Genomic DNA, 27,796 nt, shown 5'->3' with positions numbered 1-27,796 from the left:
TACGGACTGTTCCTCTGCCAGAGAGTGAGAATAAACTTGAGCGGACCGCTACAAAAGACTCGAAGGTTACGACGAACGCAAGACGAAAAAGTGTTCAGATAATATTGCAGTAGAATCTAGCTCGTAGCATACTACCTATACCTGCCTCATCCGCAGCAGGGTTTGGACAGGCAGGCGGCTTCAATGAACCGTTTGGCGCGGAAAGGCGTACAATCGACAAGGCCCGACCAGCTACGAGGAAGACGTCCATCCAAAGTTCGCCAAATTCATGCTGTCGTTTCAAATGTTAGCTGCCATGCACAGAAACATGTACGGCGGACGAAAAGCATAGAGATATCTCTCAGACAAAGTATACTGGCAAGTAGCAGACCGACCGGGAAAGGAAGGTCCGGATTGTCTCATCAAGGGCGAATCGGAGGTAGAAAGAAGAAGAAATGGTTGTCATCCTTGAGAGGGGTGCAAGCAGAGGAGAAAGTAGGAGATCCCAACTCACCTTACAGTAAGCCAGAACATGGTATGATTGCCAGTGCGATTGCATGATCATCACATTGCATCATGTACACTGTACGTTAGAGCAAACAGGGACCAGGGGATGGTTCGAGGAAGCCTGGACAGTTCAATAGGTTGGAAGTACCGCTAAAGATAGAATGATCATCTTATTGCTGAGCGACCAATTCTTCAAAAAAGAAGACAAGGGCAAGCAAGTTGTGTGTGGGAGAAAAAGAAAGAAAATATGCCACTCGACTGACCGCCGGCGAAAGTGTTTTCCCGTACCACGTGATTGAGGCCCGATTGGGAATAGTTGCTTCGGCGATCAGATTTTTCCGGCCAGCGAAGCGCCAACGAGGAAGAATTGCAGACGACCAGACCAAGAGGTGGTGGAAGATAACAATCAAGGGAAGAGAGATTCAGGACGCGCTACACGACTCAGAAGGAAGAGTACGTTACGTGCAAGGGTGAGTTTGCATCAGTTGTGGGCGAGTGGCTGTGGATGAAGAGAAGTGGCAGAGTCAACGAGAGGTCACTCTGGATGCTCACCATTTTTCCTTCTTTCTCTGCCTCCCATCTTTTCCCTCCTCCCCCTTGGAAAAAGCCACCGCATTTCCCTTCAACTTCCTTTTCCCCTCCTTCTTCCCTCTCCACCTGCCGCTTGATCACCTTCCTGGGGTTCTGTCGCTTGTGTGGCGCTTTTTGGGTCGTTCGCCTCCGTCCCGACTGCCAGTTCAAGCCCTTTCCGTTCGTTATCAAGCCTCATTGAACTGGCGATCGCGACAGGTGCTGTCTCGCCTTTCTTTGGTCCCTTACTCGCAAAGCCCCTCCACCCCCGTCCATCCTCCTCCACTCGGTCCCCCAATTCTGCTGCTCGGCCTTGTCTCTCCATCGCGTTTGCTCTAATTCTTAATCTCTAGGTGACGCATTGCCTGGCCCGACACCGCTTGAGACCTGCCAGGTCCGACCCATGCGCCAAATTTGGTGTGGTTCTGGACGAGACACCAACGCGGGCTCAATCGTCCCGTCAGCAGCTGCCTCTGATTAGCCTCCGCTCCGAACACACTAAAGGCGGCCCTGTTGTGTCTCCACGTCAAGCGCGACTTTCGAGTCCCACGTCCGCCCTGCACTTCCCCCGTTTATTGTCAACACCTCATTCTTATTTCTCTCTTTTTTACCTTCGCCCCCAATTTCTTGTCGTCCTCTTTTCGTTCCAAGGCCGTGGAGTCCCGTTACCGGTGACTTCGTAGCCCAGCGATGATGATGGCGCAGCCATTCGCTGCCCATCAAGGCATTCCCCAGCATCCCGGTCTACCTCCCGGCCACGCAATGGCTCCTGGTCAGCACCCGACTGCCCATCCGGGCACCATGGTGCAGCAGGTTCATCCCGGGGTGTCTGCACCTGGAGGTCCGCAGGTCACTCAGGGTGGACCAATGATGGGAGCAATGCCTCCAGGCGCCGGAACCACCGGCCCCGGCCCTGTACAAGCTCATGCTCTTTCCCATCTCGGCCCACAAGCGCATCTGTTTCAACAACAGCAGTATGCGCAGAATTGTATGTGTACACCTTGCCGTGGATGCTGTCGTAACGTTTGCTGTGCAGACGACCGTCCCTCCAGTTACTGCCTTCGACGATGAGCTAATACGTTTCTCTCAAATAGTCGCTGGGAACCCTCACCTAATGCAGCAACACCACCAGAACATGCTTAGACAGCGTATGATGTATCAGCAGGCCCAAGCACAGCAACCTCAACCTCAACCTCAACAACAGGGCCAGCAGCAACAACCCCACCCCCAACCGCAACAACATCAAGGCCTTCCGGTATCCTTACCCAATGGAACGCAGGCATTAAATACAGCCCACATGGTCGCGATGCAAAATCCGGCGATGCGAGCGGCGAACCTGCAGATGCAACAACTCCAGCAGATGCCGCACGCACAACCCCAAAATATCCAACAGCAGCAACAGTTTCTCGCGATGCAGCAAGCCGCACAAGCCCAGGCCCAGGCACAAGCCCAAGTGCAGCAAGCCCAGGCCCAACAAGCTCAACAAGCGCAGCAGCAGAACGCTAACGCTCAGCCTGGTCAACATACCCCTCAACCACGTTCCGCGCCCCAGCCTCAAAATGTACATGATGCTCAAAGTGTCACCCCGCAACCTCAGCCAGGGCCCCCGCAGCACCAAGGGAGCGCAACACCGCAACCAAATCCTCCTCCGCAAGCGCCATCATCCCAGCCACCGCCACCACAGCAACAGCCTGTTGTCACTCAACCACAACCAACCCCCAATCTCGCCCCTCAGCAGCTCCCTCAGGCGCAACCGTCTGGCCAACAGCCTCAACCTCAGCAACCCCAAACACAGCCGCAGGCGCAACAACAACCACAACAGCAACAGCAACAACCCCAGCAGGGTCCTGGTCAGCAGCAAGGACAGCAACCCCATCCAATGACTGCACAAGAAGCCCAATTAAAAGCCCAGCAACAACAGCAACAGAACGCTGCTATGTTGATGCAACAGCAACGAATCGCCGCCAGGGGTCAATCTATTATATCTCTCGGTAACTTTGCCGAGCAGTTGAGCAGCTTTGTTGTCCGTCTCACTTTCAATGATTCTCCTCAAAGATATACTAATTTGTCATATAGAGCCGTGGCGAGGCCAATGATTTATTGTACTGGCAAACTTTCGTGGATAAGTTTTATTCACCCACGGGTGTTTTGCGCCAGGGCGTGTACAACCCGCAGGCCGGTTCCAAACAGTTTGAGATCGCTACCCCCGCATTGGCGCGGTACTACAATACGCAATTCACAAGTGGTATCCGTCAAATCCAAATGCTCATTGAGGGACCACGAGAAAGGGAATCGCCAAACGGAGGAGGAGGTCACATTGTCGAATGCCCGAGGGCTTCATTCATCTACTGGTTCACAAATGATGCTCAAGTGAGTTATTTGGCACCTTCGCTTTGTCCATGTTACTAATCCTCCTTCTAGCTTTTTGCGACCGGTACATTAAGAGCGCACTTTGATTTTCAGAATAAAATCGAAATGCTTGACATTGTCGTCATGAACCACACGGAGTACCTTCCTCGGAGCCAATTACAGGCTCTGGAGATGGCGGAACAAAAGCAAAGTCCTAAAGTCTCCAAGAATATGGGCAAACGCGCCCAGCAGAAGCAGCCTCAGCAACCTGCATTCACCCTCCCGGAGTCTATGGTGACTTCTAATGGCGTCCCCACTCCAGTGATGAGTTTTTTAGAGGTATGTTACTGCGTCTTATCGTAGGAAGGTACTGGTTTCTGACAGTTATGACATTGTAGGTTGCGGAGACCATCTCTCAAATGCAGCTGCTGTTCCAGTATTCTCACCAGCATCCCAACCTAACGCCATCTGAGTCACTACGGAGCCTTGTTGGCAACATTCACAGCCAGAACCAAAACCCTATGCTGATGCAAGGTGCGATGAACCCCGCGCTCCAACAGGGCCCAAATGCACGCGCACCTAGCATCGGTGGCCCCAACCAATTTGCATCCCCTGCAATGGCTCATCTTGCTTTACCTGGCGGTGTCCAAGGTTCGCCCCACCTGACCGGTTCAGCTCACCCAAGTCCTGCTCAGAGCAATCTTCCGGGACCTCCGGGCATGGGTCCCCAAGGGCAAATACCACAGGGTGTTGCACAAGTAGGTAGCGCCAGTGCAAGCCCCAACGTGAGCAATAAACGCCGACGCGCTAGTACGGTAAAGATGGAGGGTGAGGACGGTGGCCCCGAGGTCAATGGAACTGCCGCTCCGGGACCTGCCAAAGTCAAGGCTAGCCCTCGGGTAGGAGGGAAGAGGCAAAAGGGGACTGCCACTTGATACCCACGAGAGCTAATATTGTTTTTTCTTGTGCTTGATTTACAAGTCAGTTTAAAAGAGGCTGGGAATTGGCGTACGTTCGGTTGTCTTGTCTATTACTTTACGTCGCCTGGGGAGTCTACCGCTGTTTTCGGTTCATTGAACATATCGGATGGGAGCGTTTCTCTTAGGGAGGTGTTTCGACCGGTGAGAGACCTGGTCGGTACCAATGATTAATATCGCGACCTTTTCGCGATTTATACTGGATTGTGTTTTCGGAATCCCAACATCTGGGCTTGGGGTCTTCCTCCCCCGTTCTGCAATGCACCTCGTCGCGCTGAGGTCAGGGCTTTCGAGCATCGACTGACCTTGGCCTTCTGTACTCTATCCCCTTCATCGTTCTTGCATCTGGCCTGATTTGCTCCTCCTGTTGTCTTCTGGAGTCGACGTTCTATGGTCGTTTCCCCCTCCGTCTGATGGAGGTTGATACCCCATCGTTGAGCCTGATTCCTGATAAGCGCTACAGATCTTCCGTGTCTTATTCTGTTGATGTTCGTTGGTTGTTTGCTTCCTTTGCTTTGCTCTGATATCCATGATCTTCGTCATTGGCGATCTGCTTGCGTTTGGCGTTCTGGCCTGCTCTGATACTGTGTTAAGAATCATCTCAAGAATACTACTGCTTCTGCATTTTACCTATTTGAGTTATAAATGGGAATATGCAACCGTTTTTTGCTTATCAACGTAACCAACCCAACACCCTCAAAATGCATATCATGACATGGTAGGTGATACTTGCTCTCCAAACCAGGGTATCTGAGTGCTCCAATACTAGGAACGAATAAAGAACGACCAGGCAAAACAAGACCACGCAAGGAGATATGAGAAGAATAGCATATTTAAACATCCTTCTTTGCGAACCGAGCCAAGGCCGGCCCCAGCTCTTCGCGCTCGGCTTTGAGTCTTTCCTTTGCCCGCGCCGCACGCTCCTTGTGCAAGGTCTGCGCCTTGAGTAGCTTCTCGTCGATGACATTTCGCCGTCCCTTCTTCCGAAGGTACTTCCGCAGCGCACTGTTGCGACCGCGCCCCCGATTTTTGAGCTTCTCGATCGTATCCTCGGGCGTGTGATCGAGATCCTTCTCCTCCCGGTTCTTCTTGTCGCTGACGGTGTCCACTCTGCCAATGAAAGTCGGGTCTAGCGAGATCATGCCGGGCTGCAGCTTGTGCAGGAGGCCGCGCACCTCCGCCTCCTGGCGCTGCTTTGGGTTCTCGTATGGGTTTACCTCGAGGGCATCGAAATTGGGTTCTCCTGCGCCGGGGACGATGATGCTCGCGAAGCCCTTGTCGTGCGCGACGCCGAGGACATCCTCGAAGGGACACCAACGCATGTTTTCGATGCGCTGCCCGTCCCCGCCGCAGGCCATGTAGGGCGATTGCACCTTGCCCTGGTCGGAGGCTGCGGCATCGAAGAGGCCGCGCCACACGCTAACCTGTGTGCCCCAGCCGACGGCTGTGAGGCCGCGGTCACTGATGGAAACAGAGGAGCCTGGCTGGTAGCACGAATACGAGTGGACTTCGCGGTACATGCGGATGTCCCACACTTGCATTCTGAGGTCTTGCCCGGTTGAGACCATGTAGCGGCCTTGTCGGTCTATGGCAATTGAGCGGACGGGGCCGCGGTGGACGAGGGCTTTGACGAGGGGGGCTTCGGTATTTGGGGACCAGAGGGTGACGGTACCGTTTTGGTGGCCGACATGCATGATAGCGTTCCAGGGATTTTGGGCGAGAGCTGTAGGGGCTCCGACTTTTGTGGGGATTTCAGCGACGAGTTGGCCCGTTGATGTGTCTGTGTATTTGAGGTGTCCGCTCATTTGCTACCGCAATGTTAGTCAATTTTCCGCTCAAAGCTGGGGAACAGATGTACTCACAGCTGATGCGAGAAGGAAGTGGTAAGGGAGAAATTCGAGGAAGCAGGGCTCAACGATCCTGTCCAGACAGTGTAGCTCAACGCCCTTGCTGTCATAGATGTACACCGACTTCTTCTGAGCCACAGCAAAGTACTGATTATTGTGCAGCCACCGCGCATCCCTCACCGTCTCCCTGAGATGCAACTCACAGCCCAGCTTGCCATTCCGCCAGTCCATCGTCGCAACATGTCCTTTCCGCCCCGCCAACAGCAGCTCGCGACCATTCCGTGTGTAATCCATCCGATAGGGTCCGAAATCCTCCAGCCTCAACTCGAATTTCTTCTTCGCCGTCTCAACCCCGACATTCGCAGCAATCTCGTCCTGTCGCACCCTGTACGTCCTCTCCATCTCCCCCTGGGGCTCGAGGAACCCGGCTTCATGTTCGTGGAGAATCTCCGCATCTTTGGCGCGGAGTGAGGCGGCTTTGTATTTCTCTTCGACAGCTTGCAGGTTACTGCGTAGCTTCTTGTCTCTTACATGGTATGTATTGACGGGCCTTCCGCGGCCATATTTCCGCTTTGCTTCCATGATTCGCTTGTTGTCTTGGTGCTGCTGGGTCGGCGCAGCGGCCTTTGCTTTCGCTGGTGCCGCCATCGCTCGACGTTTTCGGCAGCTTAAAAGAAGACCGGACAGGTGAGACTCAAGGAAAGTGAGTAGGGTATAGGAAAGTTTCAAATCTATAAGACTCGACAGTTGCGGAGTCGTTGAGACTTTCTGAATTTTTTATTCTGCAGGAAGAAAAGCCGCCAAGACCGCCTTTTTCAGCGCTCGCTTGTTTTTTTTCCTCCACCGCCTAATTTTTTCAACAGACATCGATCTATATTCATTCTTTCGCTGAGATCCCCGATAGATATCGGGTCTTTTCGTCTGTTCTCTAGTTTACAGGGTCTGCCTTGACTAGACATCCTGGCATCTCTTCCGTTTCGCTTCAAGGGCTCTGGCGGTGCCAATATGGCGCCCATTGCGACGGGACCGCACCACCACCGTTCCACCACCAAGACAACCCACAAGGCTTTCAAGACCGGCCATGCCTCCAAACGTGCTCTGAAGGACAAGGCGAAAGGTGCGGTGAACGGGTCACAGAATTTGCATTGACAGCTCAAGGGATGAATATTAACTGTCATCAGGCAAGGTCGAAAGGCAAGAGCGGGGTACTCGCAAGACCCCCCACCAGCAACTCATGTCGAAACTCGATCGGAAGAACCAGGCTCGCCAAAAGCAGCAGTTGAAGCAACAGGAACGTGCCCAAGCCAACAGCATATTCTCTGGACAGAATGGAGCGCCCCGCCACGTTGCCATCGTCCCGCTCTCTGTCGACATTGATACCACAGCTGTGATTCGGGCGTTGAACCAGAGTGTCGACGTTCCCAGCGATGTCTCTCTGAATACTATCTCTCGCGTGCGTATTGATCGCTTTCGGCAGAACGTACAGTATATTCCGGCCAAGTATGATCTGATGAGTGCTCTGGATGCTTGTCGGCTGGCGGACTTTGTCGTGGTTGCGGTCTCGGCCCAAGTCGAGGTGGAGGAGCAGGGGGAGTTGCTGTTGAGATCAATCGAGGGCCAAGGTATCTCGAATGTGGTCGCCATGGTCCAGGTATGCTCATAAATGCCCGGTGTGGGTTCTAGGCTAATCGCGCTCTTTGCTAGGGCTTGGAAACGGTGAACCCTCCAAAGAAGCGCCCTCAAGTGGCCAGCTCCCTCAAATCCTTCCTCAACCACTTCTTTCCGTCTGTTGATAAAGTACTCTCGGTTGATTCGCGACAAGAATGCTCAAACGCCATCCGATCTCTCTGCACTGCAACCCCGAAAGGAATCCGCTGGCGTGATGAGCGGAGTTGGATGCTGATCGAGGGTGTTCAGTGGCCCGAGAGCACTTCGAAGGCGGTAGATGATGTTGTATTGACGGGTGTTGTACGTGGAAGAGGCTTGAAAGCGGACCGTCTAGTTCATGTCCCTGGCTGGGGGGATTTTCAGATCGACTCTATCACGGCCGCGCCGCTGCCGACTGGGCGATCCAAGCGAGATGATGCAATGAACGTTGATGAAAGCGATGCGGCCCAAACGCTAGATGCTCCATCTGCGGATCGAGATGATTTGGCAGCTGTCGCGCCGGAGGAGATCGAAATGGAGGAGGATGATATCGAGTCCATCCCGGACACTGAAAGGAAGGGTGTTCTACTTGATGACCACCACTACTTCTCCGATGATGACGATCATATTCCCTCAAAACCAAAACGGCTGCCTCGAGGCACCTCCGAATACCAGTCTCACTGGTTCCTGGACGATGTATCAGACTCCGGCTCTGACATTGTAGACGAGGACGAGGATGAAGATATGGAAATGGATATCTCCGGTGCCCCTGAAGATGGTGTCTTCCCCGATAACCGCGATGCCATGACCGAAGGTGGACCGTCCGAGTATCCTCAGTCGGAGATGTTCCTTGATCCGTCACCAGAGGAGGAGGCGGCGCAGCTGGAAGAGTACAGAGCTAGTCGACGGAACGAGGCCAAAGAAGACCTCGAGTTCCCCGACGAGATTGAACTTCATCCAAATGTCCTCGCCCGGGAGCGACTGTCTAGATACCGAGGCATGAAGAGCCTCAAGACCAGCCCGTGGAACACGGCGGGGGACCGACCCCACGAACCCGAAGACTGGCGCCGTCTCCTCCAATTCGGCGACTACAAGGGATCCAAGAACAGGATTCTACGAGAAGCTCTCGTCGGCGGCGTCAACCCAGGTACACGAGTCAATGTCAACCTCCGCGCAGTCCCTGCCTCCCTCCGCAACCGACCCCAGCCCCTCTCCCTCTTCTCGCTCCTTCGCCACGAACACAAGCACACCGTCGTAAACATTAACATGCACCTTAATGCCACCGCCGAAGAACCTCTCAAAGCCAAGGAAGAGCTTATCGTCCAATACGGTCCCCGCCGTCTGGTCGTCAGCCCCATATTTTCCTCCGCCGGCAACACCTCGAACAACGTCCATAAGTTCGACCGCTTCCTCCACCCCGGCCGCAGCGCAATCGCCACCTGGATCGGCCCACTAACCTGGGGCTCCGTTCCCGTCCTTGTCTTCAAGGCTAAAAAGCCCGAATCAGACGACCCGGAGGTCCTCGATACCGCGGACGCACCATCGACGGCCACCATCGCCGACTTCAATACGGATACCCTCGACGTCATCGGGACGGGCACAGTCGTAGCACCCGACCCATCCCGTGTCGTTGCCAAACGAGCAATCATCACAGGCCACCCATACAAGATTCACAAGCGCCTTGTCACCGTCCGATACATGTTCTTCAACTCGGAAGACGTCAATTGGTTCAAGGCCTTGCAGCTGTGGACGAAGAGGGGGCGAAGCGGGTTTATAAAGGAGAGTCTGGGGACACATGGATACTTCAAGGCGACGTTTGACGGCAAGATTAACCCGCAGGATTCGGTGGGGATTAGTTTGTATAAGCGGGTGTTCCCCCGGAAGGCTCGCGCGTTGGAGGACTTGGGGAGTTAGACTTCGCTTATCCTTTCTTTTGTTCTTTCTGCCCCCCTATTTTCAAGGGTCGTCCATGGTCAGATGAGGTATAGGTATGCACGGATATGACTGATTTAGAAGGGGACATGATACCATAAAATTGCAATGCATGATTTGATGAGCTTTACGTCTGGTTTTCAGGAAGGTTCTTCACAGTCTTTCGAGCTACTTCGACGCCAGTGGACAAGCAGTAATGAAATACGATTGACTTCTCTTCCCCGTACCTACTAGTACTCCCTACCTACGGGCTGGGTATAGAGATAATCAACGTTGAAATCTTGCCTACAGCTGTGTAGATATTAACAGAGCCAATTCGAACGCCAAAAGATCAGCCAGTTCGGCTGTCAGGGCTGTCGAGAGCATACTAATGAGGTGTTGCATAAATTTCTCCCATGCGACCTGCAGCTGTGGTGCAGCTTGCTCACGTATATTTACCATGAAATAGGAAAAGAAAGGAACTTTCTTGTCCCTACTCGCCAACTAAACGAGAACAGCAATGGCCCTGGCGCCCATGGTCTTTGGTCCTTTACACTTGACCCGACAGATGGAGGAAACGAAAAGATAGGAAATGAGACGATTGCACGAGTGGGAATCCGTGGCTTATGCGAAATCGTCCTCCTCTGGACCCTCGATCCCGTTCTTGATTCGCAGGAGCAGAGTCGTCTTCCATTTGTCTAGTTTGCTGAGCTGATCGTATTGGAAGAGTTTATCCGCAAATGCCTCCTGATCTTTTGCTTCGATGGTTTCAATCAAGTCAACGAGCAGCTGGTGTTCACGTGTCGATGCAAATGTTGTGTCGATTTCGCGGTAGCTCTCTAGGGCGCGGTTGGCGGAGACCATGTCCTGTTGATGAGTTAGCGAAATTCGGAAGATTTAGTTAGTCTCGGAAAGGCTACTAACCAGGGTAGCTAGGTGGCAGATTCCGCCTTTTAGGAGGTAATCCTTTACAGACCACTTCATTAAACCGTTATTGATGGATGTACGGCCGATGCGCTCGTAAATCTCGATTGCCTTGTAGTAATCACCTTCCAGAGCAGCGAGATCGGCTGTCTTGAGGTAGTGTTTGTTTGCGAGGCTGCATGGAAGATACTATCAGCATCTGAGAGACTTATAACCCCCGACTGGACGGAATCTTACGCCTCAGCATTATCGGCATCGAACCACTCTGCCGCCTTCTCGTAAGCAGCCAGCGCCCCCTTTGTGTCTCCAAGTTCAGTTTCATACACTTCCGCCAGGTACTGCTGTTGTGTGGCAGCTCGGCGCAAATTCCCTTTTAATACGTAGTGTTGGATAGCAGAAGAGAGCACGCGCACAGCATCCTCGGGGTCTGATTTGCGGTAGACCTTGAAGGCCTCGTTCAACGTGTTGGCAGCGTCATCGGGCTCGTTGAGATTTTGTGTCTGAATGGAGGCGGCTTTTTCAAATGCTAGACCGGCTTCCTTGTCTGTTTATCCGAATCGGGGCGGAATTAGCAAAGCTGTAGCTGCTTGGGCTAGCTGGCCATCCGGCGGCGAGATGAAGTGGGGGCTACCTACTCTGCTTCTGCATTCGGAACGCATTTGCAGCCTGAGTGTATAGATCTGCTGCATTCTCGTACTTTTCCGTGCGACCGCCGAAGAAGCTGAAGCCGCCGGAGGCGCCTTGGAGCGCTTTCTCGGCCTAGACGGCGTCGCTCGAGGTTAGTGATCGATCGTGGTTGATGAGCGGGGTGGAGATATGGCATGTGCAACTCACTCTTTGGAGGAGCACGCGAGGATCTGTGGCCATGTTGGGACGGTTTTGGCAAATCTAGGGGAATAGAGGAAGAAGATCTTCAGAGGGTGAGTATGCGAGGCAAAATAACAGAGATCAGAGGGGTGCACGTTGGTGGAATGGGAGAGCTTGCTGGACCCTGCTCCGTCGTCATCACAGCCAAGCCAAAATCACCTCCGTCGCCGCTCGATCGGGCGGTGTCCGCTTTTCCATTTCGAAGCTTCCAACGATCATATCCCTTCCTCGACTTTACTCAGGTTTATCGGGATCTACGAATTCAATTTCAAACTCGAACATTAACTCGCGCAATTCCACGAGCCTCATTACCGTTGCAATGCTCCAACGCGCTTCGTCTCTCCGTTTCGCACCTTGCTCGCGCGTTCGAGTAAATGGTTTCAGACCGCGATACTCCTCTTCGAATCCGGACGAGCCTGATATCGAGTCGATTCTTGCAAAGCCAACCTGGTCTGTTCGCTCATTGCTCCCCGATCCAGCCAAGAAGCCGTCATCCCCGTCAGTCACCCCGGCTGAGCTTCGACATCTCCTTCGTCTCTCCGCTCTCCCCCAACCATCCAACCCCGAGGAAGAACGGCAGATGCTCGAGACGCTGGAGTCCCAAATACACTTCGTAAGAGAGATTCAGAAAGTAGATACTACGGGCGTCGAGCCCTTACAAAGTATTCGCGACGAGAGCCCGGAAGCTGTGAAGGAGAACACGATCGGATTGGAACGGCTCAAGGAGGCTATGTCGAAAGAACGCGTGGTTGGCCGCAACAAGAAGATCCAACGCGTCCAGTCAGAGAGGAACGATCGCCCTGACGGCGATGCCTGGGACGGGAATGCCCTTGGTTATGCGTCGAAGACGAAAGGGAAGTTTTTCGTTGTTGACACAGCAACCTCTTAGGCGTGCCGTCGTATCAAAAATCGAATAGCGCCGCCATCTACAGAGGACAGAGGCCTTTCTCGTCCAAGAAGAGGAGCCCAGAACCTGCAAAGATAACATCCTATGAACTTTGCTGCCTTTAGCCTCAGCCTTGTCGACGTCACAGCAGGGATCTGCTGAGTCATCCTGTCCCTCACATGGAGCGCAGGCCAACAGGTAGCTACTTCTCCGTCAACATCCATCAGGGCCGACTGACCCAGTCGTCGTATATCCGGATTTAATGTGGAAAGGTTTGAAAGACAAACAGGCCAGCGCCTTCGGCTCGGGTTCCAAGCCGGAGTCGAAGGACGAGCAAGACCTAACGACCATCCTAAATCGGTCGCAGCGGGCGGATCTTACAATCCTCGTCGCTCAGATAACGCAGCGGATGCGGGGCTTGGTTGAAGAAACATTCAAAGCCCCAGCTGTGCAGAAGCCGGATCCTACCTCAGACCACCTAATCGATCTCAACGACGAGGGCGGTAGTTCGGGTCCAGATCAGCAGAAGCTCGGGCAGAAACAGGAGAAATCAAAAGACGAGCACGCACGCACGGAGTATGTACCAACCGCTGAAGATGCAAAAGCTGAAGCCAATCTCTTGACGCAATTCGATGACTGGAGGGACTCTGTCCTTCTTCGAGTTGGTGAGGTCGTCAATCGAGAAGCGGAAGATCAAAGCGAAGGAGAGGCTCCTAACTCACAAGATCTCCAAACTGAAAGTCCACATGAAGATGGAAACGACCCCACGTGGAGTCGGCTCTCCGAAGTGTATACTCCCGTGGAGACACCGCTAATACGTCTTCCCAAACCGAAGAGACTGTTGATCTTGCACTCACTGCTCCTTCTACTGCTGAGCTTAGAGCACTACAATGCCAGATCTAGGGTTTTGATGCTGTATGCCGCCTCCAGCTTAGGGCTGGGTATCAAGACGTTGAACCAGGATGAAGTCAAGGTTGCGCGGGGATTACTAGACGCGGCTCTTCAACTTCCTGCAAATGCCGATGCACAAAGCCAAGGAAGAACCAGCGACCCTTCCAGAAGATGGAAAGTTGGGATCGCGTCTGTAGCTGGTGCTGTTCTAATTGGCGTTACTGGTGGCCTTGCTGCGCCATTCATCGCAGCCGGCCTGGGGACGGTTATGGGGGGGCTTGGTTTGGGAGCTACGGCTGCTGCAGGATATCTCGGTGCCCTTGCTGGCAGTGGGGTCATTGTTGGCGGTCTTTTCGGTGCCTACGGAGGGAAAATGACAGGACGCATGGTTGATAAGTACGCTCGAGAGGTGGACGATTTTGCATTCTTACCTATTCACGGCTCCCGACAGAGGTTTGGGGATGAGAAGGAGGCTGCGAGGGAGGATCATCGTCTCCGAGTCACCATTGGGATCACAGGGTGGTTGACCGAAGAAGACAATTTTGTTATCCCGTGGCGTGTCTTCGGCAAGGACTCGGAAGTATTCGGCCTCCGCTGGGAAACGAACGCTCTCATGGATCTTGGAAACGCAATGGATTATCTGGTTACGACTGCTGCGTGGTCAGCTGGCGGCCAAGTCCTGTCTAAAACGATATTTGGGGGCCTGTTGAGCGCAATGATTTTGCCTCTTGGGCTTCTTAAAATTGCCCGTGTGGCAGACAACCCTTTCAGCATTGCCAAAGCCCGAGCGGATAAGGCGGGCGAAGTCCTCGCCGACGCGCTGATCAGCAAGGTGCAAGGCGAGCGTTCCGTCACCCTAATCGGCTATTCTCTAGGGTCCCGAGTCATCTACGCATGCCTTCAGAGTTTAGCCAAAAGGCACGCCTATGGATTGGTGGAATCAGCCGTGCTTATGGGGTCCCCAACACCGTCAGATGCACCAGACTGGCGTCGTCTCCGGCGCGTTGTGAGTGGCCGGCTGGCCAATGTCTACTCGGACAATGACTCCGTCCTCGCGTTCCTGTACCGGACGAGTAGTCTTCAGTTCGGCGTCGCCGGGTTGCAGCCTATTGAGAATGTCCCCGGCGTCGAGAATCTGGATGTTAGTGACATTATTAGCGGCCATCTTCGCTACCAATTCCTGATCGGGCGGATCATGCGGATGGTAGGGCTGGAGAGCATCAGCGCTCGTGAGGTTGCGCGGGAGGAGGCAGCATTAGCTGCGAAGGATCGAAGGCAGGAGCAGCAGCGGATCCAGAACGAGCGCCGGGCAGGGATCGCGGGTGACAAAGAAGCGGCACGGCGGAAGCTGGAAAGCGGCGAAATCGCTGAAGGCGAGGAGCGTCGGATACAAGCTGTGAAGGAGAATCGGCCTCGCCTTCCGCGTCGCCCCGTTGCAGGCCCGGGTGAAGGGGTCAAAGAGCAGGCTCCATTCAGCAGTTGATTTCGCTGAAGGGAACTCAATTGGTGCTTGACACAAGACGTTACACCGGGTAGACTACTTTGACAATGGATATTCTTCTATCGTCGCCCAAGGTTCGGAATGGTGCTAGTGCGGCCTTCATATCTTGTCTCTTGGCCATACTCGATCTACATAAAGTTATAAAATCCTCGATCCTCTTCACTTCCCCATCTCCAAAACCAAAGGGATGCCTCGCTTTCAATGTCTGCCCCTGGAACTTATAATCCTTATATGCAGGCATTTGGACAGCATTAGACCTTATCTCTCTTATATTACCCTGCAAGCAAAGCTAGCCACCCCTCCAGTATCTAAGAGATTGTGTTAATATAGTCTATTCGGTAACTATAGATTCCACTACCGGTGCATACCTAATACCATATAAGTTATGGAGGATGAGTTTTGGGAGGGGATGGGAGGGGATGATGCGTTTGTTTCAGGTGAGCTTTGATAATGGCCTCAGGTGTTACTCTGGCTGAAATCACCTCATGTATAACTCGCTTCTTTGATTTCCTCGTCCACACGCGTCTTTGTCGTGTTCTTCGCCTTCATCCTCCCTCTTCCCTCCCACCACCGCCATCCCAATCACCATCACCACCATCACCACCACCGTTGCTGCTACCACCACAAACCATTTTAAACGAGATAAAGATTCCTCGGGTGTCTACCTCTCTTTCTCGCTCTTTCAACCATCGTTGTTGGACACAGCAGTCGCTGATCCACCGAACAACGTTGGTCCCTCTGATCTCTTTTCTCCCCTCTTTCGACCTTCGCCGTTGGGAACAGCAGTAGCTGGTCCAAGTACGGCGTTTGTCTGACAGGTTTGTCCCTCTTGTCTCCTTTCTCCCCTCTTTCGACCTGCGCCGTTGGAAACAGCAGTTTCTGATCCTCATTCGGCTTTAGGAAAAAAGATGTCTACCTTTCTTTTCAGCAAGGGGGGCTCGACCGTCAAGTTCCCGGTCAAGTCCATCAGATACCATGGCCTCGAAGAAGACATTTCAGCAGCTCAACAAATTGCAATCGATCCAGCAATCCACGTGTTGCTGTCTTCGGCATTCATCAAGATTCGCCAGGGTGCCTCCACTGATGGGGGACGTTCTCGGTCTTTTTGGAACGTTACGTTCCATATCGCCCAGATCACAGTTGTCTCGCTCAAAATAGAGCAGAGCCAGCTCGTCTACACCTTTAAGTCAAACTTTGATCTCAAGGGCGAGCCGGATACCCAGAACCCGGATGGTCTCCAAAGGCCATCTGAGTACGCTCTGGCGACTGTGGACTTCCTCAACAAGGTCGTCGAGATGACCTTGGGTTTGCCAAGTGCCAAGCTCTGGGAAAAACAATCCGAACTAGTTTGCCAAGCACTTCGCGGCCACAGATTCACCATTTCGGACAGAGAGTCCGAATACATCGCCGTCAACCGTGAAGCGATCAACAAGGAGGCTGAGGAAGAGCATAAGTCCCTTGCTGTCCGCGGATGCCGAGTCAAAGCCGTTACAGTTGGGGAGCGGATCCTATTGGGGATCTGGCCGAAGGAGGAGCGTCCATTTCGCCTCTATAGAGGGTGCTCTTTGATCCTCCGTGGTGAGAACTGGTTCCAGAAGGAAAAGGCAAAAATCATCGGATCCGCGGCGAGAAGGGAGCACGGGAAGATTGGACCGCCTCGGTGACAGAGGATGCGCCAAAGTTCATAGCGTTGCTGGATGCCCCAGTTTATGCAGTCCTCATGAACGAAGTGGACGTCAAGCTTGTCGACCAGGTCGACGAGGACGATGTACAGGTCCACGTGGTGGCGAACCCGATCACGCAGACCCAGATGCTAGAGGCTACCAGGAAGCTCTCTGAGCATTGGGGTGAGGAGAACTTTGACGCAATGTGTCGAGAGTTCGAGACTCAAGAGACTATATTGCCCAGCGGAAAGAAGCATAAGCTTCCGCTGACATCTATGTTCTTGGCTTCGACTCCTCGGGTGAACACCCACGATCCTTTGGTACCCCTGACCAATCTCGAGACCCTCGTGCCGGCAAACTGGAGGCTCAACGATGCACAAATCCGGGCAACCACGCAGTTGCTGACGCACTCCTTCTCGCTCGTGGTCGGACCTCCAGGTACAGGCAAAACCCGGACGATTGCTGCAGCCCCGATGTTCATTACGCAGATCCTCCGTTGTGAGTCGGTAGGAGAGGCCAAATTGGCCATCCTAGTACTGACTCACGACGGAGGATCTGTGTAATGAACCAATTGTCTGCTGCATTTCGAACCTGCAAATACGGCAACAAGCAGCTGATGCGTCTCCGGAGCAGAGCCGATTCAGAAGCTCGTCTTTTTGCGGAGTTGACTTCGCCCCACGACGACGTCGAGCAGATCATCGCTCGCGCAAATGAGCAACCCGGGAAATTTCGCCACTTTCTCAACGGGATCCAAAGCATCCGGACCTCTGGTCGCGTCAAGAGCCAGTTTCGAGAGTTCAACAGGCAGCGACGTGAGCTCATCGAGAGCACCATGGAGAATGTTCGAGTTGTGGTGGCATTGCCCCTCAACGTCAAGGAAATGCTTCGTCGGGAGTTCAACCCCGAATTCGTCATTTTCGACGACGCGAGTTTCTTCCGCGACCCGGAGATTTTCCACGTCCTGGGTCAACTGAGGGCAGATGCCCGGGTCCTCTTCGTCGGCGACCACAGGCAGTTGTCGCCCCCTGTCTTTACCAAGCCGGGAGAAATAGCTTGGTCCACGTTGGCCTTCGAGCGTCTGGTCAAGAAAAATTATCACCAGACGCAGTTGAATGTCTCGTACAGGTCCCACAGCATCCTGTACCACGCGACCTCAGTGGCCTACTATGAGGCCCAGGTCCAATCTTTCCATGACAAGCCCAGCAGAAACACTGGGATCAATCGCGTGAACCCCCTGGTAGCCCAACTTGGCGACCAAACCTGGACTCTGCGTGGGCTGTCGCACTTTGTTCATCTTGCCCATGTCAAGGCCGACACGCAAAAGGATGCATCCGGATCCCTGTTCCACGCGTGAAGCCGAGCTCGGGGTCGCACTGGCCCAAGCCCTCATCGACAGAGGTGCCCGCGACATCCTGATCATGTCGCCATACCGGGCCCAAGTTGGCCTGGTTCAAAGAGTCTGGGAGCAAATGAACTCCAACCGTGAGGTTCGCCCAAGGGTGCAGACTGTTGATGCTTCCCAGGGCTCGGAAGCGGAGGTCGTGATCGTCCTGATCACGAGGAATTTCGGTTCCGCGGGCTTCCTCACGTCAAGCAAGCGGACCAACGTCATGTTGTCCCGGGCGTGTACGGCCCAGTACGTTGTCGGCGCCCTCGGATGCGGACCTCGACGAGGTCGACAAGCTCATCAAGTCATTAACCCAAACCGTTAGCCAATCCCTCGACGCGCGCCAGCAGAGGAACCTGCGGCGGGCCCCGATCACCCACGGGGATCGTCTGCAGCTCGTCCGGGTGCTGCTGGAGAAAAGTGACGACTTTAAGAACAAGTGCATCGTGTACGAGCTTCTGTGGGCGGACGTTCAAAGAATTCGGCAGGTTTTGTACTTACCTGGACGAGGCGGATCATGTGTTGGGCAAGACGGATTATGTTATCTCCCCTGCGCGCTAGATCCTCGGCGGTGGGTCGGTGGGACAGGCCAGATTGGCCATCCTGCTACCGACCCACACCGCAGGTGCTACGAGTGGAGGGAGAGAGAGGATGTTCGGAGCATGTATAGAGACAGAATGCACTGAGGTTCCCCGGGACCCCGAGAGTATTCTGGAGGGTTTTCCACTCCAGAAACAAGTAGTCTACTTACGTAGGGATTCTTGTGGATACCACCTTCGGTGTCAAATCACCACACTTGAATGCGTCCTCCCTTGACAAGACGTCTTCTTCGTAGATCTGTAGTTTCTAGGATCTACCGAGTTCAAGTACTGAACATGGTTGTAGAATCCTCCGGGCCTAGGGATATGAGAAAAATTAAGCCCTGATTAGCTTTCTATCTATAATAAAATCCCTAGACTCTTAGCTTTGCTTAGGTATATATACCTGTATTATTTAGCTTATATTATATATTGAGTTTGCTATTGACACTCTGGCTTCACTGGCAATTTGATATACAGGATCAAATGTACGAGTATGGGTGTACAGGTTAGATTGTCCCCGTGGCCAGCACGTATCCCCCATCCACGACGATCGTCTGCCCGTTAAGGTACTGGTTCGTCGCAGTGAAAAGCACGGTACTCGCCATATCCTCGTCCTTCCCTGGCCTCCGCGCAGGAACCTTCTGCTCATACTTCTCCTTCGGAATGGCGCTCTTCTGCTTGTCATCGCTCTCCCCAGCCGTCATCTCACTCGGAAACACCCCGGGGGCAATGTTATTGACGCGAATGCGCAGATTCGACGACGCAATCTCATGCGCCAGCATCTTGGTCAGGTGAATCACCGCGGCCTTGGACGCATTATACGCAAAGTGGTGCTGCGACGCCTTGACGATCCCGCTAATCGACGAGATATTGATCACAGTGCTCGACCAGCCCGTCTCCACCTCCGACCCCCGTTGCAGGAGCGGGAGGAACGCCGTCGTCGTGAAGAAACACTGCACCACGTTCGTGCGGTACGTCCGGTCCCACTCCTCCATGTTACTCGAGGGGTCCTCGAAGAGCGCCTTCCGCAGCGCCCCGGGGTCCTCGTGCTCGACTGTCTGTGTCGCGCTGCTGACCCCCGCATTGTTGATCAGGATGGAGAGGTATTTCTCGCGGGCCTCGATTTCTTGCGCGAGCTTCACGATCGAGTCCTTCTTTGTGATGTCTGCGGGGATCGGGATGATTCTACCGGTGATGTTTTGGTTGTACAGCTCCGCAACGCGGTCCAGTTTCTCCTCTGTGCGGCCGGTGATGTAGACCTTTGCGCCGTTTTTGGCGAGCGCCTGTGTGGCCATGAGGCCGATGCCGGAGCCTCCGCCTGTGACGAGGGCGACTGTATTCGTTAGAAGCGGAGTGGAAAGATGACCTTGAGAGCGGGGGTCTGCGCACCCTTTCCCTTGACGCTGAAGAGGTTCTCGAGCTTGAAGTTCTCGTTGCTCGTGGCTGCCATTTTCCTTGATGCGAAGGATCGGTAGATGGTAAGCTGTTGATTGTAACGAGACGAAATTAGACAATTGTTGGGGATTATATCACGCGGCTTCAGCAGATGATTGCTATCTCTACGAAGAGAGCGAAACATTCTGCGCTTCTGACGGATGTGGTGGTCCGTTAAGCATCTATATACCCCGGTTGATGGCTTCAAGGTGACGTCGATCAAGGCGGAGATGTGGCTCTGGCTTGGGTGAAATTACGGATTAACCAGGGCTCTTCTCGATAGAACATGACAATAAGAGTCTTGCAGGTGGATTGTGTTGTCATAATCCATCCATCCCTACTCCCTGAGTTCGTCGTCATCGCGATGTCACCGTCCTTTGCCAATTAATTGCTTGACATCGCTGGATCTAGAATCCTCAGATCCAATCGATGCAGTTTGCCCAGCCTGCCAGACTACTCTATCCCAACTAACCCACATGGAGAATTGAGGCTCGGTTCTAACTTAACATTGCACGTTTCTTCGTGGAGGGGTATATATATATATGACGTCATATCTAGCCAGCTCGATCTATAAGTTCACTATGGATATCTGTCAGCCACAGGTCGGGTGGGTTAGCCGAAATTGATCTATAGGATGTCGTCGAGTCAATATTCAGACCGGAAGGTTGTAAAATGACGGTACATGTAGATAATATCCATAGGGCGACCAGGAGCACCACAAGCCAAGGGGACCAACTCTATGGCCTGTAGCGACGGATAGTAGATAAACACGGATCTGGATAACTATGTTAAATAAGATTTATCGGCTATAGGCAATATTATACATGTTGAGCAAGAAGACTAATAGATTGACGAAGGCAAATGTACCAGAGTCTATGATCGATATTCAAATAATCCGGTTGAAGAATGTGAGAACCGAACCTCCACGGTATATTCTAGATGGCCGTTTCTTCCATGTCATAAATCGCTCAGTGCTCTTCATGCGAGCAGTTGCTGGGCCATAGAAGGTTCTGCGGAGTCCGACAACAATTTTACAACACGGCGTCTGGGGTCTCTGGACCGTTCAGCCCGTGAAAGGCTATCTTAGGGGTGTTAGGATCCACCGAATGTCACCACCCTAACTGCGTATACGTTCTTTTCGATGCCTTGAGGGTGTTGGGCGTCGTTACTGTGATTCTATACGTGAAATTCAAGGTCTTACTCCGGTTCGACCGAGTTGAATAGCCAGAAGGAGCGAAGGTCGACAACATGGCGCCTGAACGTCTGCATAGAGGATCACCTGATGCCATTACCTCAAAGCCCACCCAGAGATTGATGATCTAGACCGAGCTGTAGTACCCACCTCATCGATCTACACTCGGGAGCTCACCTTCTAAGTCATATGGAATCAGCAGCTCGATACCAAGCCGGTAACCGAAGCCTTATGGACGCCTGACCTGATCCATCCATCGATAGCTCGCGATGCTGGTTTCAGGATCTGGGTCTGGGTCATGGGTTGCCAGTTGCTTCTACCTCTATACTTGGAACTTCGCTAATGCAAAAGATTTTTGGATTAGGCACAAACGAGGCTCTGCCGGTGGGGAATTTCTGGCGTGGGTGTATTCCCGCTGAGTTCCGTAGCCCTATGCGTGCGTTGTCTGACAACCCGGCCGTCTTCAAAGGTTCGGACTTTGGGATACCAGACTCAGCGCTTCAAATCGCCTTCTTCGGTCGATGATGCAGTAAGAGACATGACTGGGTCATTATTAGACTCTCCATGGAGGCGCTGAAGGGGTCTTTGACTGGGTTGCCTTACCGTATGCTGTGCACTCGCAACTTAGTGGGCCTCCTGGCAGGAAGTCCACGGAATTCGGCTCAGTCGAGTCCGTGTGTGCGGTGGCTTGCCGAGCTGACCACCTTTTCTCAATGCAGTCATCCTCAGAATGCAGCTTGAGGGTTTGCTTCATTCCTCAGGGATATCCTTCTGCTGCGCTGGGTTATACAAATGAAGCAGCCAATCAGCTATCGGCTACCAAGTCCAGACAAAATCACTCAGCCCCCGACTCCCGTATGGTATCTCCCACGAAGAGACCTTGGAAGATACAAGGTAGTCGACGTGGAAGGTAACTGCAAGATACGACGCTCTCTGCATCTCTTCCTGCAGGAGGCCATCCCCTACGCCTCAGAAAGTCCAGCCAGCATCCCCATGTCGATCACCACGCTATCTGTCTTCAACTGTCTTAAACTGGGCTAAAATAAGCATGTCTCATCCGACATCCGAGCGCCACGCCCCGACTGGGCCAACCAGTCTGCCGATCGTATGTCGATGGAGGCAGATGTCTCACTGCTCTGCCATGCCATTGCTCTGGTCTCGTTTACCGAGGTGGTGACCCCGCTTGTGTGCTATTCTTTCCCGGTAGCTTGAGTGAGGTTGTACTGTCTGCAGCTTTCCAGATAGCAGAGCGCAAGTACCAAGTTAGGATCGCAAAGGATATAAATACCCCTCTGTCCATCCACTCCTCAACACATCCTCCATCCTCCATCAAACCATCAGACAATAGAAAATAAAACCAACAACAACAGCAACGAAGCTTAACATCAATCCTCAAACCTTCAAAATGAAGCTCACAACTACCCTCCTCGCCCTCCTCCCCGCCGCATCCCTTACCCTCGCCGCCCCCTCCAACCCAGCCCACCTCTTCGCCCGCCAATCCACCGGCTCCTCAACCCTCTCCTACGACCCCCGCTACGACATTGGCGGCACCTCCCTGAACCAAGTCGCCTGCTCCACCGGCGACTACGGCCTGATAACCGAGGGCTTCTCCACCTTCGACTCCCTCCCCTCCTTCGCGCGCATCGGCGGCGCCCCCACAATCCCGGGCAACGGGAGCCCCAACTGCGGCACCTGCTACCGCATCGAGTATACCCCTGCCGGCGGGGCGACGAACTCCATTGTCATTACGGCGATTGACGCCGCGCCGGGAGGGTTCAATGTTGCCACTGAGGCGATGAATCAGCTTACCGGGGGACGGGCGGAGGAGTTGGGGCGTGTGGATGTTACCTGGACGCAGGTTTCGAGGACGGACTGTGGGTTGCCTGCTAGGCCTTGAGAGTCTGGAATACAGGTTTTGGGATTTGGGGATGGGAGAGTGAAGTGAGGGAATTTTGGAAACTGCATCTACTGAGCGTGTTGGATTTGGAAGCCTTGCATTTACGGTCCTTCGGCTTTGCATCTTTTTTTTTACAATTATGTCTCTCCTTAATGCTAATGTAGCTAATATTATACAGCTCCGAGTGGAATGTTGTCAGCCCTATTCTATCTACTATACACGTTCTACATCTGTAGATCTATATCCTGGAAGTCATATCACCTCCAGCATCTCCTCTACCCGCCCGAACTTCTCGCGTATCTTCCCCCTCCGCTGTCCCCGCTCTCTTTCCGCCCGATCAATCTGCTCCCAGTCCTCCCAGCTCGTCGCCCGGACGCCCCGCTGCTCCGCCTCCGGACGGACCCCCTCCCAACCAAGACCCGTCCCTTCACCAGCGGAATTGAGCAAAGAATGACCGCTTCGAGCCACGTCCGCCGCGATCGCATCTGCCGTGCTGAACGCATCCGTCATCGTCGTGGCAATGACGCCCGTCGGCCCGCGCTTCACCCACCCGGTGCAATACAGCCCCGGTAAATGGGAGATCAACGAGCCATCTGGAAGTCTATCGCGGCTCCCTGCCTCCGTGTCTAGCGGCACGGTTACCCGTCCAAAGCCGTCGTTCGGGATAACACCGCGGCTGTCGTCGAATGGCACACCGAGATCGGAGAGTCCAGGCAGCGGGAGGGATTTGTAGCCCACGCTGCGGAAGAAGGTGTTTGCGGGGATGTCGATCTGTGCGCGCTTCCCGCTGGAGAGATACTTGGGTGAGACCTTTGCGCTTGGGAGGAAGGGGTCTGTGGGATCGAGTTCATTTCGGGAGAACCGCACGTGGGAGAGGCGATACGGGAATATAGGGGACCAGTTGAGACATTCGGGGAACAGGAGGAAGTCGAGGGACCAAGATTTTGTGGCTGTGGTAGGGTCATTGGTCGATCCTTTGGCAAGGAGCTGCATTAGACGCTTTTGGGCCCGTGGAAGGGCTGCGATAGCGTCATCTGGAGGAAAGAGATCTCGGGGGATGGGGTCGAATGAGACGGAAGGTAGCTGGAGCAGCTCACGGACTTCTTTAATCGTAAATGACGCCTAGACAGGAAGTTAAGTTGGCCCGCAGTAAGAGGTATGGGTTGGCCGGTGTACCTGCAACGGCCCTCGGCGGCCGACTACGCGAACCCGCTTGATCTTGCTCCGCGAAAGTTCCGCCAAAGCGTAATCCGCAATATCCGTCTGGCGGAGGGAATCTACGTCCGAGAGCAATATCCTCGCAACGTCGAGGGCGACATTGCCCTGGCCGATGATCACCGCGTTCTCCCCCGTCGTAAGATCCGGGGCGAGATCTCGATGCTCCGGAAGTCCATTATACCAACCGACAAACTCCCGTGCCGAGTAAACACTGCGCAATGCGTCTTCGCCTTGAATACCGAGCCTCTTGTCCTTCGGTGCGCCGTAGGCGAACAGAATCGCATCGTAGTGGGGCTTCAGCACTGAAAGAGGTAGGCTATCGCCTAACTCGACGTTCCCAATGAAGTTGAATCGCGGAGATCCCGCAACCTCTGTGAACTTCTCTTCGCAGTTCTGCGTCACAGCGTTAGCTCTTCAGTGTCTCAGTGGGTCGGTCTTCGGGGGCATGCCTTCACTTCCGGGTGGTCGGGAGCCACGCCGAACCTCACCAGGCCGAACGGCACTGGGAGCTTTTCGTACATATCAACCACAGCATCATCTACCTTAGCCAGCAATCGATACGCCGCGTAAAAACCAGCCGGCCCAGAGCCTACAATGGCTACTCGGAATGGACGACTAGCTTGGTCTGGCTGGCTAAGATGGCGGCGTTGCCGTGCGAATGGCGATGAGAGATGGCTTCTTGGGGAGCGCAATGCCCGGTAAGTGCGAACTGTACATCGCGCACATATGTATGGCATGCGCTGAAGACTCATCTTGCGAGATGGTCGTGGAGGAAGAGTCCGCAGTCGAAGGTGTCTTGTGTCAATTATAACTTCCGATTAATAATAATGCAGAGCCTCGAGTGACGCATGCCACGTGATTCTTATCGATAGGCGGCGCTGATCGGTTGCTGCGGCGACGGGCGGATGTTGACACTTCCTCTTTTGGATCTCAGCCTCATCGACGCCCTTTTTGGTTCTCTCCACTCGACTGCGCGCTTCATCTGGAGAGTCGACTGTGGGATGCACGAGCTGTCGGGGATTTAGGAACGTTTCCATCCCATCCCGTTCTTTCATTGCTCGAATTCCTCGTCCCGAACAAATTTCATCCTCACTCTTCCATTCTTTCCAGAACCCTTCCCAGTCCTTCGCTTGTCGCATTCCTCCCTTCCCCCGCTTCCCGCGTGGGTGAAGAAGGCTTCAAATATGGGAAACTCATCTGCTCCATTCCTTTACGGCCATCCTGATGCATTCACCTTCGAAGGCCCTACAGATCGTCCATTCAACCCGAAGGCTGTGACAGAGTCGAGCTGGACTCGACCTGCACCGAAGCGGAAGCAGAAAGGCCCCTTGGTTAATTTCAATCAACAGCCTGGCTCGGTACGTTAAAGCCTTCAGCTTGGCAGTGTGGGCGTGGGCTAATCTGCGCTGAAGTATTCCAACACCCTCAATGGCCGACCACGATGGACTCCGATGAGCCCAAGGACAAAGGGCAAGGTCTTCTACGGCCGAAGAACCCAACTTGGACTACGGGTTCTCGAATTGATTGGTGCACTGGGCTCCTTGTTCTGCGCAATTGTCGTCAAGAATATTGCGGCTACGATCGTATGGATTGTGCGCGTTGGAGTGAGTTGTGAAACCAACAACGCCCGGTCCCCTAATACTAATTCTGTAAAGCCTTCAATAGCGATTCTCCACACTCTCTACGCAATATACCACTTGTGCCGCTCTCCAGTTACTAGGCCCCCTGCCTCCCAGGCTAGTTATATGCTCTTTGCGTCAACCCTGGACCTCGGCTTGGTACCATTCTATGGGTTTGCGGCGTACATAGGGTACACCGAGTATACCTCCGATACTTATAGTTGGGGGACGCTATTCAGTACCGATGTCGATGTGATTATGACAATTGCAAAAGCAACCTTCTATCTCAGTGTTGTCAATGGAGGTCTTCACTTGATCTCTCTTGGAATTTCCGCTTTCCTCTTCAATATTTTCCGCCAGATCGCGCACCTACCCCCGGACCTCAACCCTCTGGAAGACAATTTGACCGCTCGTCATCATAAACGCACCAAATCAGAGCTTACTGAAAAGCATGCCAGCAACTCTACTCTGGACTCAACCCTGTCGGCTGCACAACCACTGATCAGCGCGCCTCGGACCATCCCGTTTACGCACACGCGAGCTCAGTCTTTGGAAGATAACTCACTGCGCGTCCCCATCGACACGACCAAGCAGCGAGGGACCTCGCAGACTTCGATACCCCAAATGCCATTTCAATACCGAGCTAATACTCTGGAAGACACAACGTACGAACTCCCACCACAGGAGCAGGATATAGTGACCCGCTCTACTGCATCCATCCCCTGCAGCACTCCCGTACGCCAGCCATCTCCCGAAGTGCCCAATAGGTCCCAATGTGTCAGTCCTGCCTCGGATAACTGGGTTGCCTACTCGTCACGCGCAGCGTCGCCCGTCGAGGATGACAAGGAAGAGAAGAAGGCCCCGCGCGACTCGTCTTCTGTATACAGTAGGGCCGAAACACCGGCATCTGCCAACGGGATGATAGATTGGATGAGCCTCGCTCAGAAGTACGGATGGGAAATTGGCGAAACCATCTCGGAGGATCTCCGCGGCGAGTACGAATCCTTGGCAATGCACGAGCACTACGGAAACGATGATGATACCCACAATGTGCGAAAGAACGGACTATTCGACCATGATGAACATGATATTGGCGACAACCGGATCGATATTTATCAGGATCACGGCGACAGTGACAACGAGTCAGTAACGGACGCCCTCATGGTAAATCCTCTAGGACTGAATCCACCTACCCCGCGACCAATTTTCGATTCTGCCGAGCCGAAGAAGACACCTTCTCGTCTTGTCCTGGGTGATATTCCTAACCTCTCCCCTACACCACCACACAAAGTACCTCCTCTCGATAGTTCTGATAAAGACGGGCATTTCTACGGTGATCTAGATGGAAAAGCTGGACTAAGAAACGTCCTAGACGCCACGTCAAATCGAGAGCAAAAGAAAACGAAGCTTGTCAAACGCAGGCCCGATAAACACAACTCGTATGGCTCGCTCAAACAGCGTGATACCGATATTGTGGAGGAAGATCATGAATCCGCTCCGGCTCTGGATCCCACCGCCACAGAGAGAGACCGCAAAGGCCGTGTCATTAGCAACTCCGGCGCTGATTTTGCTCGCCGGGGCGTTCAGGGTTCGTCCTTGTCGTATGGAAACTATATTGCGGGCCTAGGTGTGGGGCGGAGGCGAGATGTGAGCGGGAAGATGGCCGAGGAGGGCCGCGGGGGAATCAATAGCCCGAAGCCGGCTGGGAGTGGAAGTGGAAACCCTAATACCTCGCCCATTCGAGCTGCGGGGTGGGCGCGGTTTGCTGGACTATGATACCCAAGAATGGTTTTCGTGTTTTGAATGGATGGAAGGAATGAAGAAAGGACTGAACGGGACTTATGGGTTTGCATATGAACTTCGACTTATGTATTCGGATGAAGGATGAGATATTCATGGGCTCGGATTTAGTTTTTGATTGTGTGATACTCGCTTACATCCTTGTTTT

General features: G+C 53.5%; 11 protein-coding genes across 11 annotated transcripts; 6 read left to right on the top strand and 5 right to left on the bottom strand.

The window, feature by feature from the left end:
• Positions 1-1,818: 1,818 nt before the first annotated feature.
• BJX67DRAFT_376570 (LIM domain-binding protein) lies at positions 1,819-4,340 on the top strand (the record flags this gene model as incomplete). Its single annotated transcript, XM_071031905.1, has 5 exons — positions 1,819-2,044; positions 2,151-3,079; positions 3,133-3,426; positions 3,478-3,744; positions 3,804-4,340. The coding sequence occupies 5 exons, from the start codon at positions 1,819-1,821 to the stop codon at positions 4,338-4,340; spliced, it is 2,253 nt and encodes a 750-aa protein (XP_070891757.1).
• Positions 4,341-5,096: 756 nt separating this feature from the next.
• BJX67DRAFT_18179 (WDR46/Utp7 family WD40 repeat domain-containing protein) lies at positions 5,097-6,998 on the bottom strand. The gene is made up of 2 exons (XM_071025189.1): positions 6,245-6,998; positions 5,097-6,190 (listed from the first exon to the last, which is right to left on the bottom strand). The coding sequence occupies exons 1-2, from the start codon at positions 6,875-6,877 to the stop codon at positions 5,216-5,218; spliced, it is 1,608 nt and encodes a 535-aa protein (XP_070891756.1). The 5' UTR covers positions 6,878-6,998; the 3' UTR covers positions 5,097-5,215.
• Positions 6,999-7,089: 91 nt separating this feature from the next.
• BJX67DRAFT_18057 (small subunit rRNA maturation protein TSR1) lies at positions 7,090-9,942 on the top strand. Its single transcript, XM_071025182.1, has 3 exons — positions 7,090-7,346; positions 7,411-7,880; positions 7,934-9,942. Exons 1-3 carry the CDS (start codon positions 7,235-7,237, stop codon positions 9,788-9,790), a joined length of 2,439 nt encoding a protein of 812 aa, XP_070891755.1. The 5' UTR covers positions 7,090-7,234; the 3' UTR covers positions 9,791-9,942.
• A 388-nt stretch (positions 9,943-10,330) lies between these two features.
• sec17 (alpha-soluble NSF attachment protein SEC17) lies at positions 10,331-11,713 on the bottom strand. Its single transcript, XM_071025178.1, has 5 exons — positions 11,546-11,713; positions 11,347-11,470; positions 10,949-11,255; positions 10,712-10,886; positions 10,331-10,654 (listed from the first exon to the last, which is right to left on the bottom strand). The coding sequence occupies exons 1-5, from the start codon at positions 11,576-11,578 to the stop codon at positions 10,412-10,414; spliced, it is 882 nt and encodes a 293-aa protein (XP_070891754.1). The 5' UTR covers positions 11,579-11,713; the 3' UTR covers positions 10,331-10,411.
• Positions 11,714-11,897: 184 nt separating this feature from the next.
• Positions 11,898-14,838, top strand: BJX67DRAFT_369302 (DUF726 domain protein; the record flags this gene model as incomplete). Its single annotated transcript, XM_071030745.1, has 3 exons — positions 11,898-12,446; positions 12,754-13,304; positions 13,341-14,838. The coding sequence occupies 3 exons, from the start codon at positions 11,898-11,900 to the stop codon at positions 14,836-14,838; spliced, it is 2,598 nt and encodes an 865-aa protein (XP_070891753.1).
• Positions 14,839-15,764: 926 nt separating this feature from the next.
• On the top strand, positions 15,765-18,468 carry BJX67DRAFT_369301 (P-loop containing nucleoside triphosphate hydrolase protein; the record flags this gene model as incomplete). Its single annotated transcript, XM_071030744.1, has 5 exons — positions 15,765-16,431; positions 16,461-17,077; positions 17,131-17,870; positions 17,917-18,194; positions 18,386-18,468. The coding sequence occupies 5 exons, from the start codon at positions 15,765-15,767 to the stop codon at positions 18,466-18,468; spliced, it is 2,385 nt and encodes a 794-aa protein (XP_070891752.1).
• Positions 18,469-18,994: 526 nt separating this feature from the next.
• On the bottom strand, positions 18,995-19,938 carry BJX67DRAFT_376563 (SDR family NAD(P)-dependent oxidoreductase; the record flags this gene model as incomplete). Its single annotated transcript, XM_071031904.1, has 2 exons — positions 18,995-19,821; positions 19,878-19,938. The coding sequence occupies 2 exons, from the start codon at positions 19,936-19,938 to the stop codon at positions 18,995-18,997; spliced, it is 888 nt and encodes a 295-aa protein (XP_070891751.1).
• Positions 19,939-22,215: 2,277 nt separating this feature from the next.
• Positions 22,216-22,534, bottom strand: BJX67DRAFT_17962 (uncharacterized protein). The gene has a single exon (XM_071025173.1). The coding sequence runs from the start codon at positions 22,442-22,444 to the stop codon at positions 22,277-22,279; it is 168 nt and encodes a 55-aa protein (XP_070891750.1). The 5' UTR covers positions 22,445-22,534; the 3' UTR covers positions 22,216-22,276.
• On the top strand, positions 22,338-23,137 carry aspf13 (allergenic cerato-platanin Asp F13). The gene has a single exon (XM_071025172.1). The coding sequence runs from the start codon at positions 22,520-22,522 to the stop codon at positions 23,009-23,011; it is 492 nt and encodes a 163-aa protein (XP_070891749.1). The 5' UTR covers positions 22,338-22,519; the 3' UTR covers positions 23,012-23,137.
• Positions 23,138-23,227: 90 nt separating this feature from the next.
• BJX67DRAFT_340325 (NADPH-adrenodoxin reductase) lies at positions 23,228-25,026 on the bottom strand. Its single transcript, XM_071027779.1, has 3 exons — positions 24,679-25,026; positions 24,188-24,622; positions 23,228-24,133 (listed from the first exon to the last, which is right to left on the bottom strand). The coding sequence occupies exons 1-3, from the start codon at positions 24,979-24,981 to the stop codon at positions 23,264-23,266; spliced, it is 1,608 nt and encodes a 535-aa protein (XP_070891748.1). The 5' UTR covers positions 24,982-25,026; the 3' UTR covers positions 23,228-23,263.
• Positions 25,027-25,413: 387 nt separating this feature from the next.
• BJX67DRAFT_369299 (uncharacterized protein) lies at positions 25,414-27,624 on the top strand (the record flags this gene model as incomplete). Its single annotated transcript, XM_071030743.1, has 3 exons — positions 25,414-25,587; positions 25,642-25,833; positions 25,885-27,624. 3 exons carry the CDS (start codon positions 25,414-25,416, stop codon positions 27,622-27,624), a joined length of 2,106 nt encoding a protein of 701 aa, XP_070891747.1.
• Positions 27,625-27,796: the final 172 nt, after the last annotated feature.

This window comes from Aspergillus lucknowensis (genome assembly GCF_044049455.1).
Source record: "Aspergillus lucknowensis strain CBS 449.75 chromosome Unknown BJX67scaffold_1, whole genome shotgun sequence".
Taxonomy (NCBI): Eukaryota; Fungi; Ascomycota; class Eurotiomycetes; order Eurotiales; family Aspergillaceae; genus Aspergillus; species Aspergillus lucknowensis.
Note: the sequence above shows the minus strand (reverse complement) of the source record. Positions and strands in the feature narration are given on the sequence as shown.

Coding starts and splice junctions, on each gene's coding strand:
- aspf13 (XM_071025172.1), top strand. CDS start 22,520: ATGAAGCTCACAACTACCCTCCTCGCCCTCCTCCCCGCCGCATCCCTT.
- BJX67DRAFT_340325 (XM_071027779.1), bottom strand. CDS start 24,981: ATGAGTCTTCAGCGCATGCCATACATATGTGCGCGATGTACAGTTCGC. Junction 24,623..24,678: donor CCGACCACCCGGAAGTGAAG/GCATGCCCCCGA, acceptor GCTGTGACGCAG/AACTGCGAAGAGAAGTTCAC. Junction 24,134..24,187: donor GCCGCCGAGGGCCGTTGCAG/GTACACCGGCCA, acceptor CTTCCTGTCTAG/GCGTCATTTACGATTAAAGA.
- BJX67DRAFT_18057 (XM_071025182.1), top strand. CDS start 7,235: ATGGCGCCCATTGCGACGGGACCGCACCACCACCGTTCCACCACCAAG. Junction 7,347..7,410: donor TCTGAAGGACAAGGCGAAAG/GTGCGGTGAACG, acceptor AACTGTCATCAG/GCAAGGTCGAAAGGCAAGAG. Junction 7,881..7,933: donor ATGTGGTCGCCATGGTCCAG/GTATGCTCATAA, acceptor GCTCTTTGCTAG/GGCTTGGAAACGGTGAACCC.
- BJX67DRAFT_18179 (XM_071025189.1), bottom strand. CDS start 6,877: ATGGCGGCACCAGCGAAAGCAAAGGCCGCTGCGCCGACCCAGCAGCAC. Junction 6,191..6,244: donor ACTTCCTTCTCGCATCAGCT/GTGAGTACATCT, acceptor ACATTGCGGTAG/CAAATGAGCGGACACCTCAA.
- BJX67DRAFT_17962 (XM_071025173.1), bottom strand. CDS start 22,444: ATGGAGGATGGAGGATGTGTTGAGGAGTGGATGGACAGAGGGGTATTT.
- sec17 (XM_071025178.1), bottom strand. CDS start 11,578: ATGGCCACAGATCCTCGCGTGCTCCTCCAAAGA. Junction 11,471..11,545: donor CTCGCGTGCTCCTCCAAAGA/GTGAGTTGCACA, acceptor GACGCCGTCTAG/GCCGAGAAAGCGCTCCAAGG. Junction 11,256..11,346: donor GTTCCGAATGCAGAAGCAGA/GTAGGTAGCCCC, acceptor TCGGATAAACAG/ACAAGGAAGCCGGTCTAGCA.